This window comes from Macaca mulatta, chromosome 6 (assembly GCF_049350105.2).
Source record: "Macaca mulatta isolate MMU2019108-1 chromosome 6, T2T-MMU8v2.0, whole genome shotgun sequence".
In the NCBI taxonomy this organism is placed as follows: Eukaryota; Metazoa; Chordata; class Mammalia; order Primates; family Cercopithecidae; genus Macaca; species Macaca mulatta.
The window spans coordinates 147,376,080-147,390,514 of record NC_133411.1 but is presented as its reverse complement, the minus strand read 5'-3'; the positions used below and the strand labels follow the sequence as shown (position 1 = coordinate 147,390,514).

Sequence of the window (14,435 nt, the reverse complement as noted above, 5' to 3'; positions counted from 1 at the left end):
ATAGAATTAGGAATTTTTCAATGAGGTATTTCTTGACTGGTAGTGATAAGTGTCTTTGGAAGTTGTAGATGAAAAAGATATGTTACTGGCATTGGTGTTGAAATTTAAAGGGGGCTTAAAAATGAGTTGGTAACTGCTCAGAAGGGACCTCCCATGTGGCAGGGCCTTGATGGTATCTTCCATAGGGTCAGACTTTGGTCCTGTTTTTTAGTTTTAAAAACTTGAATTTGGTAGGGCACCCAGAATTTATCAGGCTGTCAGTGGTACCTCCTTTTGATCAAACTCAAATGCAATTAATATGTTGCCATTTAAAGAGAATGAGTTTGTGAGAGAGATTTTTTTTTTCTCTCTCTCCCTCTCTCTCTCGAGACCGAGTCATCTCTGTCGCCCAGACTGGAGTGCAGTGGCACAATCTCAGCTCACTGCAACCTCCACCTCCCAGGTTCAAGTGATTCTTGTGCCTCAGCCTCCTGAATAGCTGGGATTACAGGTGCCTGCCACCATGCCCAGCTGATTTTTGTATTTTTGTTGTTGTTGTTTTAATAGAGACAAGGATTCACCATGTTGGCCAGGCTGGCCTCGAACTCCTGACCTTGTGATCCACCCGCCTCGGCCTCCCAAAGTGCTGGGATTACAAGCATGAGCCACCGTGCCCAGCCAAGAGAGAGATTTCATAACTGGGACATTTCTGTGATTTCCAGAGTTCTCCTTTTCCATCATTAGTGTGCTAAATTCGTGATTACAAATATGCCTCGACTTTGGAAAGACTCATTGCATCATCCTGTCATGGCATCTCCCACTCAACCACCATATTTGAAGGCTCTCCCATAGACAGATTCACTACCAAATGCCAGCCTGTTGACACTCTTTATGTATCATAGATAGCTTCTTTCTTTACCCTTCGGAAATGAGGTGTTTCTCAAGTATCTCTCCAAGTGCATTCTTTACATAACTTATCTCAGTATTCAATCAAATTGAGCACTAGATTCTGAACACTGTTCCTAACTCTGTGTGTACATTCATAAACAAGACTATGATAGTCCCTACATTACCCCTTTGAGAGTGACTTGTTTCCATAACTTTGGGGGCATCTCCCTCAGCTTGCTTTTACCAGAGAGAAACATGAGTTTACTTACGTAATATTTAAACCCCTAATGAGTTATTCTTTCTTCCACAGCAATGGCACCAGCATGATATCATTGATCATTCCTCCCAAAGACCAGATTTCACGAGTGGCAAAAATGTTAGCAGATGAGTTTGGAACTGCATCTAACATTAAGTCACGAGTAAACCGCCTTTCAGTCCTGGGAGCCATTACATCTGTACAACAAAGACTCAAACTTTATAACAAAGGTAATCTGGAGTTTGCTCCTTTTCCTTCTCTATGCATCTTGGTTATGTTTTATACTGTGATCCGGCTATGGTGCTTTGTTCACTGATGTTTCCTTCAGTCAGCCGTCATCAATGTCTCTTTGCCCTTGGTGGTTAGCTTTTTTGTTTTGTTTTGTTTTTTGTTTATTGAAAGTTAAGTAGGCCAGGCGCAGTGACTCACGCTTGTAATCCCAGCACTTTGGGAAGCTGAGGCAGGTGGATCACTTGAGGTTAGGAATTCGAGACCAGCCTGGGCAACATGGTGAAACCCTGTCTCTACAAAAAATACAAAAGTTAGCCAGGGCTAGTGGCAAACACCTGTAGTCCCATCTCCTCTGGAGGTTGAGGCGGGAGAATCGATTGGACCCGGGAGGTGGGTTGCAGTGAGCCACGATCTTGCTGCTGCACACTCACCTGAGTGACAGAGTGAGACATCATCTCAATTTTTTTTTTTTTTTTTTTCCGGGATGAGACACAGTCTCTGTCACCCAGAGGCTGAAGTGCAGTAATCCGATCTCAGCTCACCGCAAGCCTGCCAGGTTTAAGCAATTTTTCCACCTCAGCCTCTTGAGTAGCTGGGATTACAGGTGCCCGCTGCCATGCCTGGCTAATTTTTGTATTTTTAGTAGAGACGGGGTTTCACCATGTTGGCCAGGTTGGTCTTGAATCCCTGACGTCAGGTGATCTGCCCACCTTGGCCTCCCAGAGTGCTGGGATTACAGGCGTGAGCCACCATGTCCAGCCTGTTTACTTTAAAGAATAAATCCTACTGAAACATCTCAGAGGAAGTTTTAAAATTAGGGAGAGAGTTCTGCCTGAGAGATATCAGGCTTTTTCTGCTTTATTTAAATTATGACTTAAAGGGTCAGGCAGGGAAAATAGGCTATGGAACATTTTCTATTGATTGAGGAAAAACTGGGTGTGGAATAAAGTAGACAAATTGTTTGTGTTCTTTGCAGTACCTCCAAATGGTCTGGTTGTATACTGTGGAACAATTGTAACAGAAGAAGGAAAGGAAAAGAAAGTCAACATTGACTTTGAACCTTTCAAACCAATTAATACGTCATTGTATTTGTGTGACAACAAATTCCATACAGAGGTAAGAAGTCAAGCCCAGAACATTTTCATCACTCCAGAATTCTTTCCCCATCCCCGTTAGCAGTCAGTGCCCCCTCCCTCCCACTTACCTCTCTCATTCTAAGCAACCACTATGTTTTCTTTCCGTAGATATGCTTGTGCTGGATTTCTTTTATTTGTTTATTTATTTATTTATTTATTTATTTTTGAGAAGGAGTCTCGCTCTGTCGCCCAGGCTGGAGTGCAGTGGCACAATCTTGGCTCACTGCAAGCTCCGCCTCCCAGATTCAAGGGATTCTCCTGTTTGAGCCTCCTGAGTAGCTGGGATTGCAGGCACATGCCACCACACCCAGCTAATTTTTTTGTGTTTTTAGTAGAGACGAGGTTTAACCACATTGATCAGACTGGTCTCAGACTCCTGACCTCGTAATCCGCCCGCGTCAGCCTCCCAAAGTACTAGGATTACAGTCATAAGCCACCCCGCCCAGCCTGGACATTTTATATAATAGAATCCTATAGTTTGTGGCCTTTTGTGACTGGCTTCTTTTACTTTATACTTTATACTTTATAGCATTCATCAGTACACTTCATTGCTTTTTATTACCAAGCAGTATTCCATTGTATACATATATGCCATATTTTATATTTTATGTATCTTTTCATCAGTTTTACATTTGGGTTGTTTGCACTGTTTGGCTGTTATGAATAATGCTGCTGTGAACATTCATGGACAAGTTTCTGTGTGACCATACATTTTCATGTTTCTTGGATTTGTGGAATTGTGTAGGTTATATAGTAATTATGTTTAACTCTGAAGAAGTTGCTAGACTGTTTTCCAAACAGTTATTTTACACAGCTATTTTCAAAAAGTAAGGCAATTTACATTTATTATGACACTAGTCGTTGAGCATGTTTTGAGACAGTCTCACACTGTCGCCCAGGCTGGAGTGCAGTGGCGCAATCTTGGCTCACTGCAACCTCCATCTCCATGGTTCAAGCAATTCTTGTGCCTCAAGCCTCCTGAATAGCTGGGATTACAGGTGTGCGCCACCATGCTTGGCTAATTTTTTGTATTTTTTTAGTGGAGACAGAGTTTTGCCATGTTGGCCAGGCTTGTCCCAAACTCCTGGCCTCAAGTGATCTGCTCGCTTCAGCCTCCCAAAGTGTGTGTGTGTGTGTGTGTGTGTGTGTGTGTGTATTTTTTTTTTTTTAATTTTTGTGGGTACATAGTAGGTGTATGTGGGGTACATGAGATGTTTTGATACAGGCATGCGATGTGAGCTATCACACTATGGAAAATAGAGTACCCATTTCCTCGAGTGTGTGTCCATTGTGTTACAAGCAGTCCAGTTATACTCTTTGAGTTATTGCACTCAGTTTTCACATAACAAATTGTAAACTTTTTAGTAGCAAAACTGTAAGAACTCATTTTCTCCCTTTCCCCATGAAACTTTTGAGTGACAAAGCTGCCATAAGATGAACTTGAACGGTGGAAAGGAAACCTCATTAGAGTGACCTAAATCAGTCAACAGTAGAACAATCACGAATTCACAGCTGGCTCCTAGTTCAGTCTCTTGCCTTTCATCAACCTAGGAAAAACCTCTACAGTGGAATTAGAACTGACATTTGTCGACAGTTTACAATAGATGATTTTTGCTAACTTGATGGGAAGTCCATTTATAGTTGGATCTTGGTCGACTACATAGACAATCCAGACTGTTTTTCTCTTCACTACCACACTGTACTTACAGCAGATGGTTCTTCAGGGAGCCTCTTAGCCACTGAAACCACTTACCTGTATCTGGTTGGATGAAAGCAGATTTTGAATCTTGTTGATTTAAACAGTGCCAGGTACCCATGTTGTCTGGCTTTTGCTCACTTACTGAGTTAGCCTTATTGGCTTTTTTCCAAACCTTAACTCCTTTTCTAAGATACTGTTTAATCTTGCTAACTTTGTACATTTTAGCTTTAACTGAGAGGGTTATATCCCGTTTATCAGGGTAATTATATATTCTAATAAGGGATAAGCCTGTTCCCTGATAAGCAGATTTATTGAAAACTTCAATCTACCTAACAGGTCATTTTGATAAGGCTGTATTATTAATGTGCAATATTCATATTCAAGGCCTATTTTTTTCTCTTTTTTTTTCTGAGATTGATTTTTGCTCTGTTGCCCAGGCTGGAGTACAGTGGCACGATCTCGGCTCCTTGCACCTTCCACCTCCTGAATTCAAGTGATTCTCCTGCCTCAGCCTCCAGACTAGCTGGGATTACAAGTGTGCACCACCACGCCCAGCTAATTTTTGTATTTTTAGTAGACAAGATTTCACTATGTTGGCTAGGCTGGTCTGAAACTCCTGACCTCAAGTGATCCACCCACCTTGGCCTCTCAGAGTGCCATTGCAGGGATGAGCCGCCACTCCCAGCCACAATATTCATATCTTAATGCTAACTATCTAGCATGGTTTTGTTAAAGATGGATTTTTAGTTGATCCATCTGCTTTCTAGTCAGTTATTGAAGGGGCTGTTTTCCTAAAATGGAATGGTAAGGCCAGGTTTTGTGGCTCACACCCATGTAATCCCAGCACTTTGGGAGGCCAAACAGGAGGATCAGTTTATAAAAATAAAACGGAATGGGTAACAGTTTCTTACTTCCAAAGAGATTGTCCTCTGGCAGTTAGAGATCTACTAAGTGTGTAGTATTCCAATTCCATTGTGAGAACTCTTATCTATGTATGTCCCAGGACTGTTTCAATATTTTCTCTTTGGGAAGGCATAAATAATGGGGATATAAAGTTAACATATAAGGAAGGTTTTCCTCATAAAACTCTGAATCACTAGCTGTACTACCTTTAAAGGCATGCTGGCTCATGCCTGTAACGCCAGCACTTTGGGAGGCTAAGACAGAAGGATCATTTGAGTCCAAGACTTCGAGGCTGCAGTGAGCTATCATGGCCACTGCACTCCACCCTGGCCACCAAAGTGAGACCGTCTCAAAAAAAAGAAAAAAAGGAACAAGTTAAAGTTTTTTTGTATTTTGAAACAGGGTCTCTGGATCTATCACCCAGGCTGGAGTACAGTGGCACAGTCTTGGCTCACTGTCAACCTACACCTCCCTGACTGAAGCCATTCCAAGTAGCTGGTAGGCACGTGTCACCACGGCCACCTAATTTTTGTTTTTTTTTTTTGTAGAGACAGTGTTTTGCTGTGTTGCCCAGGCCAGTCTCAAACTCCTGAGCTCAGCCTCCCAAAGTGCTGGGATTACATGTGTGAGCCACCACACCCAGCTCAGAACTCTGTATTACAAAACTGAAACTATATCCGTTGAGCAGTAATTCCTTGTTCCCCCTTTTTTCCAGCCCCTGGCAACCACCATTTGACTTTTTGTCTCTGATTTTGATTACGCCGGGTACCTCATATAAGTGGAATCATGCAGTATTTGTCCTTTTTTTGACAGGGTTATTTCACTTAGCATGTATTCAAGTTTCATCCCTATTGTAGCATGTTTCAAATTTTTCTTTCTTTTTGAGATTGAGTAGTATTAACTGCTGTGTGTAATATTGCTATAAACATGGGCATACAGATATCTTTGTGCTTTTATATTTACATGCCCATGTCAAATATGTTGAAAAGCTTCACATAGATACCATCCGTTATTTCCTTATTGGGTTCAGATTTGTCCATAAGAGTTACATGATTATAACTGAAGTCTATAAATTATTCCATAGAATGGTTTTTCCACAGTGCTAATAACATGGTGAGTGGAGTGAAAGGGCTTGTATATGTCCTTTCTCAGAGTTTTTTTGACCTTAGCAAAGCTTTGGGATTCACCATGTGGTACTTGTGTTTGCTTTTCAGGCTCTTACAGCACTACTTTCAGATGATAGCAAGTTTGGATTCATTGTAATAGATGGTAGTGGTGCACTTTTTGGCACACTCCAAGGAAACACAAGAGAAGTCCTGCACAAATTCACTGTGGATCTCCCAAAGAAACACGGTAATACAGGAGGAGAACATGAACCCACTTACTTTGTGTCTAGCAATAAGAAAACAGTATGATGGGCCGGGTGCGGTGGCTCATGTCTGTAATCCCAGCACTTTGGGAGGCCGAGCCGGGTGGATCACGAAGTCAGAAGTTCGAGACCAGCCCAGCCAAGATGGTGAAACCCTGTCTCTACTAAAAATACAAAAATATGACGGGTGCTTATAATTCCAGCTACTTGGGAGGCTGAGGCAGGAGGATTGCTTGAACCCGGGAGATGGAGGTTGCATTGAGCTGTGATTGTGCCACTGCACTCCAGCCTGGGCGACAGAGCAAGACTCTGTCTCAAAAAAGAAAAAAAGAGAAAACAGTATGATGTGAGGGGAGTGAATCCAGATGATAGGGAGAGAAGCCTCCCGGAATGACGGGTGCCTCACTGGTGCTTATGGCTCTTCTCTTGACATAGAATTAGTAGTCGCTCTCTGAAAACAAGTAGCAGTTTATGCTAAACGTTTAGTTAAGGGAATGGTGATTTTTCTTTGTCCTTTTCTTGGATGATGACATGATTATTTTATTTTTAATTTGAAGACATCTTGTAGTTCTTAATAATTGCCTTTTTCTCTTGCTACTTTTGTGTCAAAGGTAGAGGAGGTCAATCAGCCTTGCGTTTTGCCCGTTTAAGAATGGAAAAGCGACATAACTATGTTCGGAAAGTAGCAGAGACTGCTGTGCAGCTGTTTATTTCTGGGGACAAAGTGAATGTGGCTGGTCTAGTTTTAGCTGGATCTGCTGACTTTAAAACTGAACTAAGTCAATCTGATATGTTTGATCAGGTAAGTAAGAAGTACATGCTCTATTATGTAAGTCCCTAGGTAGGAGTAGGTGAGTCCTCTGTGTGAGCACTGGAACAGACACATCTTTTTAAAATTGCCTGGGTTAAAAACCTACCTCTGAGTTAAACGGCAGGTTTACAGATGTTTATTAGGAAACATTCCCCTGTGCTTTTCTGAGCCCCTTCTCTTCCGAAATCAACCAGTTTTAGGTGGGCTTCTTATGGATCCTTTGGAGGTCCCTGGTTTAGTTGGGTTGTCAGAATTGGCTGTAGAATGGAGTTTGATTTCAAATAAACTAAAACCTGTTCCTTATTTTCTTTTTCTGATTTATTCTTGGAGATACATAGCAGCAAAGCTCTCAGCAATATGACAGCTGATTCTGCCTAAAGCATTTAAAGCCCATTTTATAACATGGGCTCAGCCATAATACATTTCCAAGGTCTTCTGGAGGAAGTAACCTTACGGTAGAAGGTCCACCAAGGAAATTGCCTTAACACCTTTTTTCTCTTTTTTTTTTTTTTTTTTTTTTTTTTTGAGACTGGGTCTCGCTGTCTTGCCTAGGCTGAAGTGCAGTGGTGCAATCATGGCTCACTGCAGCCTCGATCTCCCGGGTTCAAGTGATCCTCCCAGCTCAGCCTCCCAAGTAGCTGGGACTACAGGGATGTGTCACCATGCGCAGCTAATTTTTGTACTTTTTGGTAGAGGCGAGGTTTCACCACGTTGCCTAGGCTGGTCTCAGTATTCCTGGACTCAAACTGTCTGCCTGTCCTAGCTTCCCAAAGTGCTGGGATTATAGATGTGAGCCACCCTACCCAGCCCGTCTTAACTTCCGTTACCTTATTTTGCAGGAGCCAGTGGTTCCCCCTTTCCTCCACAATAACTTATTTTTGTTTGAACTTAATGAGTTGTCCTATAGTAGGTCTAATAAAATGTGTGATGTAATTGGCTGGGAAAGTTTACCCTGGCAGTGCTGTTCACTGTAAGAGCAGCTTTTGATTAAACTGGGCTCCTTCCCCATATTTAGACTTCAGGGATCATAATGCTGAGCTTTGCATGCCATTGAGAGTTAGTGGGTTTGGGTAAAGGTGTTTTAATAATATTTTAAATAAGTACCAATAAATACTAATAATTTTTTTTTGTGTGTCAGAGGTTACAATCAAAAGTTTTAAAATTAGTTGATATATCCTATGGTGGTGAAAATGGATTCAACCAAGCTATTGAGTTATCTACTGAAGTCCTCTCCAACGTGAAATTCATTCAAGAGAAGAAATTAATAGGTATCGGTGAAATGCAACTGCATATTCTGTGAAATGTTTTCGTGTGTGTGTGTACGTATATACGTGTTTGTATGTATGAGACAAGGTACCAAAAATGTAAAAAGAGTATATTTAGTATTTTTATTAACTCTTTTGCCTCAGTGAAAGCATTATTTTTTATCTTCTGTAGTCACTAGGTTGAATAGGTATGTTTGTATCTACTAGGGAAACTTATTATGTCCTGTTGACTGATCCCTAATCACAGGACGATACTTCGATGAAATCAGCCAGGACACGGGCAAGTACTGTTTTGGTGTTGAAGATACACTAAAGGCTTTGGAAATGGGAGCTGTAGAAATTCTAATAGTCTATGAAAATCTGGATATAATGAGATATGTTCTTCATTGCCAAGGCACAGAAGGTATGAGAATTAGAAAATAAGGTTGCTATTTGTTACTGAGCCAGGAAGCCTGGGGTGGAGATTGGGAGGGATGGCTGATTTCAGGAGCGGTCAGAAGGTAGATCTAGCCCTTGTTCCCTGCTCCTTCAGTCTGTAGTACATTCCTGCATAGATTTTTCTGCTTGAACTGTTTAACGTCTGCTTAAGATTGTTAAATCTGCTGAGGACCAGGACTGTATCTTGAGCATCTCTGATGTTCCTTATGGTTGAAGCACTGTACCTAGTAGACACTCAGTGTATGCTAACATGCTTATGGAAAAAAGGTTGAGAGATTGAGTCCCTGAGCCCTTTTCTCATCTTACACAGCTTGCACAGATTAGTATATGAGAGCCAGGTTAACACATTTTTTTCTCCTAATACTACAGAGGAGAAAATTCTCTATCTAACTCCAGAGCAAGAAAAGGATAAATCTCATTTCACAGACAAAGAGGTATGTGATTATTTTCTTGGTTTGATGATACATGCAAGCATAAATCCATGTGCTAGAGCACTGGCGGTGTAGAGGGTGAGCTTTGGGAAACCAAACCTCATACTAATTGGGGGGGCTGTGGGAGGTGGTCATCTCCTATCTGCCACATACAAATCTGACTTCAGGGAAGGAGGCCAAATCATATTTACTGCAGCTTTTTTTTTTTTTCCCCCCTGGAGACAGGGTCTTGCTCTGTTGCCCAAGCTAGAGTACAGTGGCATGATCTCGGCTCACTGCAACTTCTACCTCCTGGACTCAAATGATCCTCTTGCCTCATCCTCTCTAGTAGCTGGGACTACAGGCACACCACCACCATACCCAACTAATTTTCAAATTTTTTGTAGAGGGGGGTTTTCACCATGTTGCCCTGGGCTGGTCTCGAACTCCTGAGCTCAAGCAGTCCGCTTACCTCGGCCTCCCAAGTGGTGGGATTACAGGTGTGAGCCACCGTACCCGGTCTTTTTTTTTTTTTTTTTTTTTTTGAGATAGTGTCCTGGTCTGTCACTCAGGCTGGATTCAGTGACACAATCATAGCTCACTGTAACCTCGAACCCCTGGGCTCAAGCAATCCTTCTGCTTCAGTCTCCTGAGTAGTCAGAAGTACAGGCACAAACCCTCATGCCCTTTTTTGAGACGGAGTTTTGCTCTTGTCGCCCAGGCTGGAGTGCGGTGGTGCAATCTCAGCTTACTGCTACCTCCACCTCCTGGGTTCAGGCAATTCTCCTGCCTCAGTCTCCCGAGTAGCTGGGACCTCAGGTGATCCACCTGCCTCAGCCTCCCAAAATGCTGGGATTACAGGCGTGAGCCACCGTGCTGGGCAGCCTTATTTTTTATAGAAATGGGCTCTTGTGTTCACCAGGCTGGTCTTGACCTCCTGGGCTCAAGTGATCCTCCTGTGTTGGTTTTCCAAAGTGGTGAGATTATAGGTGTGACCCACCATGCCTGGCCTGGTTTTTTGTTTGTGTTTGTCTTTGTTTGTTTTTTAGACAGTCTCCCTCTGTCTCCCAGGCTGGAGTGCAGTGGCACGATCTCAGCTCACTGCAAGCTCCGCCTCCCGAGTTCACGCCATTCTTCAGTCTCAGCCTCCCAAGTAACTGGGACTACAGGCGCCCGCCACCATGCCTGGCTAATTTTTTGTATTTTTAGTGGAGACGGGGTTTCACCGTGTTAGCCAGGATGGTCTCAATCTGCTGACCTCGGGATCCGCCCACCTCGGCCTCCCAAAGTGCTGGGATTACAGGCTTGAGCCAAGGCGCCTGGCCCTCTTTGTTTTTAAGTAGTTAAGCAATCAGGAAAACATTTCATTATCCTTGAAATGTAATAGGGAGGAAAATGTAATTTGCATAATGTCTCTCCTGCACTATGAAACCTGTGCTGCTTTCTTCACTTGATCAGCTCTTCCACTGCAGTGGCTTCTCTGGTTTGCTCTAAATGCATCACAGCAGTTGAAAGTATCACTCTCCTGTATGAGATAGGTTTAAATGGTAGCTTCCTCAAATTCTGGTTTGGAGAGCTTTGTTATCTATGAGGCCACTCCCAAAAGCAGTCCTGGCCTGTCTCTTCGGGGTCATTGAATGGGGTGCTGCTTAGAGACTCTACAACAGCCAGACTTCTAGAGTCAGCAGTAGCAATCATAAGCTGAAAACCCACTGAGTGTTTGTGTTGGTATTTCATGGCTGAGGGTAGAGTCTGAGGAGAAGTGTTGTTTGAAATAATCCAGATTTCTCTGCTTATGTCCATTATGTTATCAAAACCAGAGATGACTTACAGAGCTTTACACACAGACATGCCTATAAGTGGGAGGATGAGAGTGATAGGTGGGCAAGGGGCTGTGAGAGGGGCTAATTAGCCTTCATATATCCTAATCCCCCCTGTTTTTGTATCTCATGGTCACCCCTGTAGACCGGACAGGAACATGAGCTTATCGAGAGTATGCCCCTGTTGGAATGGTTTGCTAACAACTATAAAAAATTTGGAGCTACGTTGGAAATTGTCACAGATAAATCACAAGAAGGGTCTCAGTTTGTGAAAGGATTTGGTGGAATTGGAGGTGAGTAGCAAATCAGCAAACCAAACTTAAAACCAGGGTCTCAGGCCAAGGTCACTCCTGGCTAGCCCTGCTTCAGGCGAGGTGCTCATTATCTGCTGAGATAGGTGATTGACGCAGCAGGTGCAGGTTCCTAATTTGGACCCGTGTTTATTATTGCCTCTTTGTTTTCTGTAATTCTGCAAGAGAATGGGGCTTCCCTTATTAGAGTGACCAGCCCCCTACACACATGCCCATTCCGTGAACACAGGTAATTTACCTTTTGGTTTGTTTCCCCAGGTATCTTGCGGTACCGAGTAGATTTCCAGGGAATGGAATACCAAGGAGGAGACGATGAATTTTTTGACCTTGATGACTACTAGGTAGTCGACATGGGTCCGGCAAAATGTGCCTCACCCTCCAGCATCCAACCCAAGGAGCATACCCATGGTGGAATCCAAACAGATCCCTGCCTTACAATTGGAACATTTCCAGAACTTAATCCATGAGCATTGGATATTGAAAAGAAAACCGAAACAAAACCAGACCCAGCCCTACACTTTGGTTTGTCATGGTGTCAGCGCAGCAGCCTACAACTAAGTTCCTAAATGCCACTTTGGACTAATTTAAAAAAGAATCCCAGTTTTTACTTTTACTCGATGGTGAAATTGGTTGCTCTTGTATTTTATGAAAAAAATGATTTTTTTAACCTTCATACATAGAAGCAAAAATACTTTAACTGCTGTAAACCTTCAAAAGTTAATAGAAGTGAGATCATACTGGTTTGTTTCTTATTTTGATTGGAGAAAAATTAAATTGCTGCATTTCGCAGTGACCCATTTACATGGCATTCTCAGCTTAGACTGCATAAGAAGAAATATATGTGGTGAAATGTTGGAACCATTTCTCTCTTGGTCTCTGTTTAATGTTGAAAGGGTGAGCTAATAGGAGGCACTTTCAACTTCTCTCCCTCACGCTACCCCGTCCCCTCCAGACTGGCAGTTTCAAGGATGCAAATTGCATTGCAAAATCAAACTGACTCATGAAGCATTTGGGCCAGTGCACTGTTTACTTCCATCTGTTTGCAGACACATTTGTGCCCGGCGTTTGGGAGCCCTTTGTATCAGTGTTCTGACGGGGGTCCCTATAACCTTAACCTACTCGAAACCAGTTTGGGATGGATATGATGGGGCTTCTGTGCTATTGCTGGGATTGGGAGAAATAAAACATGCAATTTAAGTGGAAGCGAAGAAATTTAAAGAGGATTTTATTTTGCTTGGGTCAATCCTTGTTAAAAGGGAGGTGGATGTGTTTTCCTTGTGTTGGATGGCATGAGATTATGTGAATGTTTTGATTTATTAAAATGAACTGCAAGGTTTTTCACAGGAACGACAGACATGTATGACTGCATGTAATTATAAACTCCTGACCTCCTGGTGGGGTTGGAGCATCTTTTTCAAATGTGGGACTTCCAAGCACCTCTCACATGAGAAATGAGGGGCGGGTGGGAAGGGATGGGACACAGCTTCTGGCACCATGGATTTAAGACCATGTTGGATCCAAAAGTTGGCCTGAAACCCTGAAGCTTATGCGTCACAGCTGGGCTGTAAGTCAGACTTGAACCCAGCTGACATGCAGGGTCATGGCGTGCCCGAGGTGGTGACAGTTGAACAAAGTGTATAGTATGTGCCCAGTGGTAGCAATGGAAAAAAGTATACCAAACAGACTTTGAAGGACCAAAGGTTTTAAAAGTCAATTGGTATCACCTCCACACTGACTATAGGGTAGTGGGGTGCATTTGGTTTTCAAATTGGGTACTTTTAACACTTTAGTGCCTGACTGCTGTTCTTTACTGACTTGATTCAGTCACTCGTAGCTTTATTGGTCTGAACCAGCTCCTTCTTCCCAGGTTACAGACCTGCCTATCGTTCCAATAATCCTGTTTCACTTGAATGAAGGGAGTATGTCTTAAATGTAAAGTTTCTGGTTCTCACACTGTACTCTGAGGTCCAAATACTGTCTGTCAATGTGTAACCTGATGTCTCAACCCCCAGTGAGAAGAGTCCATTATTTGGTGTTCACCAGCGTGGGAGACTTCACCGGAACAGGCTTTTTTGCTTTGGGCTCTGCTATTTGTTTGCAGAACACCCAAGAGCGAGCAAACATGCTCTCTTCACAGCAGTACCTGAGGGTTTCGCCATTGTAAATGGGTCTGATGTGATAGGACAAGACCAGAGAAATTGGATGTAAATTTACATTTTTGAATATGCTTGTTGTTTCACATGATACATTTAGGGTATGCAGCTCCTTTTGTAGTTTTTATTTTTACTATTTAAGTTTGGAAATGATGCCAAATTTTTGTATTTCTTTAATCAGTGTGTTCTCTTCGGTGATATATATTGCATTATATATTGATGTGTGTATCAATATATACTGATATGTATTACACTTACACATACAAACACATAAATAAGAGGGGGTGAAAACCGTAGCCTTTGCATTCTCTATAGCCTCTGCAGAGAGATCCTAAGCAGCAAAATCTTGGTGTTGTGATGTACAGAAATGGAGAAGAGTATTAAACCATATTTAAGAATATACTTTGTGTGCTTGAGATTTTTTAGGACTGGTCTAGAAAGGCCTGAACTGTGGAGACAGTGAGTTCTCCAAGGCATACCTCAGATTAGTCATGCCCAGTAGCGTTTCAGCCTTGGATTTGAGTTGTGTTTACTACATTTGTCTATGGAAAGGTATATGCAAAGTTTTTCTGAGGTCACAATCCCAGAGTTATGGTAGAGGAAGAAAGTTCAGGTTGCTGGGGCCACACTAATTTGTATTCTCCCCCATTCTACATGCATGCCAAAGGGAATCTTGCTTCCTTTTTGTTTGTTTGTTTGTTTAAGGTATGTTAAGTGTATTATTCCATAACCCAGCATCCCATGGAGGTACCCAATTTTACAGGTG

General features: G+C 42.5%; 1 protein-coding gene across 8 annotated transcripts in view; it reads left to right on the top strand.

The window, feature by feature from the left end:
- ETF1 (eukaryotic translation termination factor 1) overlaps positions 1–14,069 on the top strand; it is a 38,065-nt gene extending 23,996 nt beyond the window's left edge. For 5 of the 8 annotated variants that reach the window (XM_078004292.1, XM_015140903.3, XM_078004291.1 and 2 more), the window contains 9 exons: positions 1,178–1,353; positions 2,331–2,470; positions 6,307–6,445; positions 7,073–7,263; positions 8,411–8,540; positions 8,785–8,940; positions 9,345–9,409; positions 11,351–11,498; positions 11,775–14,069. In XM_078004292.1, coding sequence (XP_077860418.1) covers positions 1,191–1,353; positions 2,331–2,470; positions 6,307–6,445; positions 7,073–7,263; positions 8,411–8,540; positions 8,785–8,940; positions 9,345–9,409; positions 11,351–11,498; positions 11,775–11,857 — 1,215 coding nt within the window. In that variant the 5' untranslated portion in view covers positions 1,178–1,190 and the 3' untranslated portion in view covers positions 11,858–14,069. 8 annotated transcript variants of the gene reach the window in all.
- The last annotated feature ends 366 nt before the right edge of the window (positions 14,070–14,435 follow it).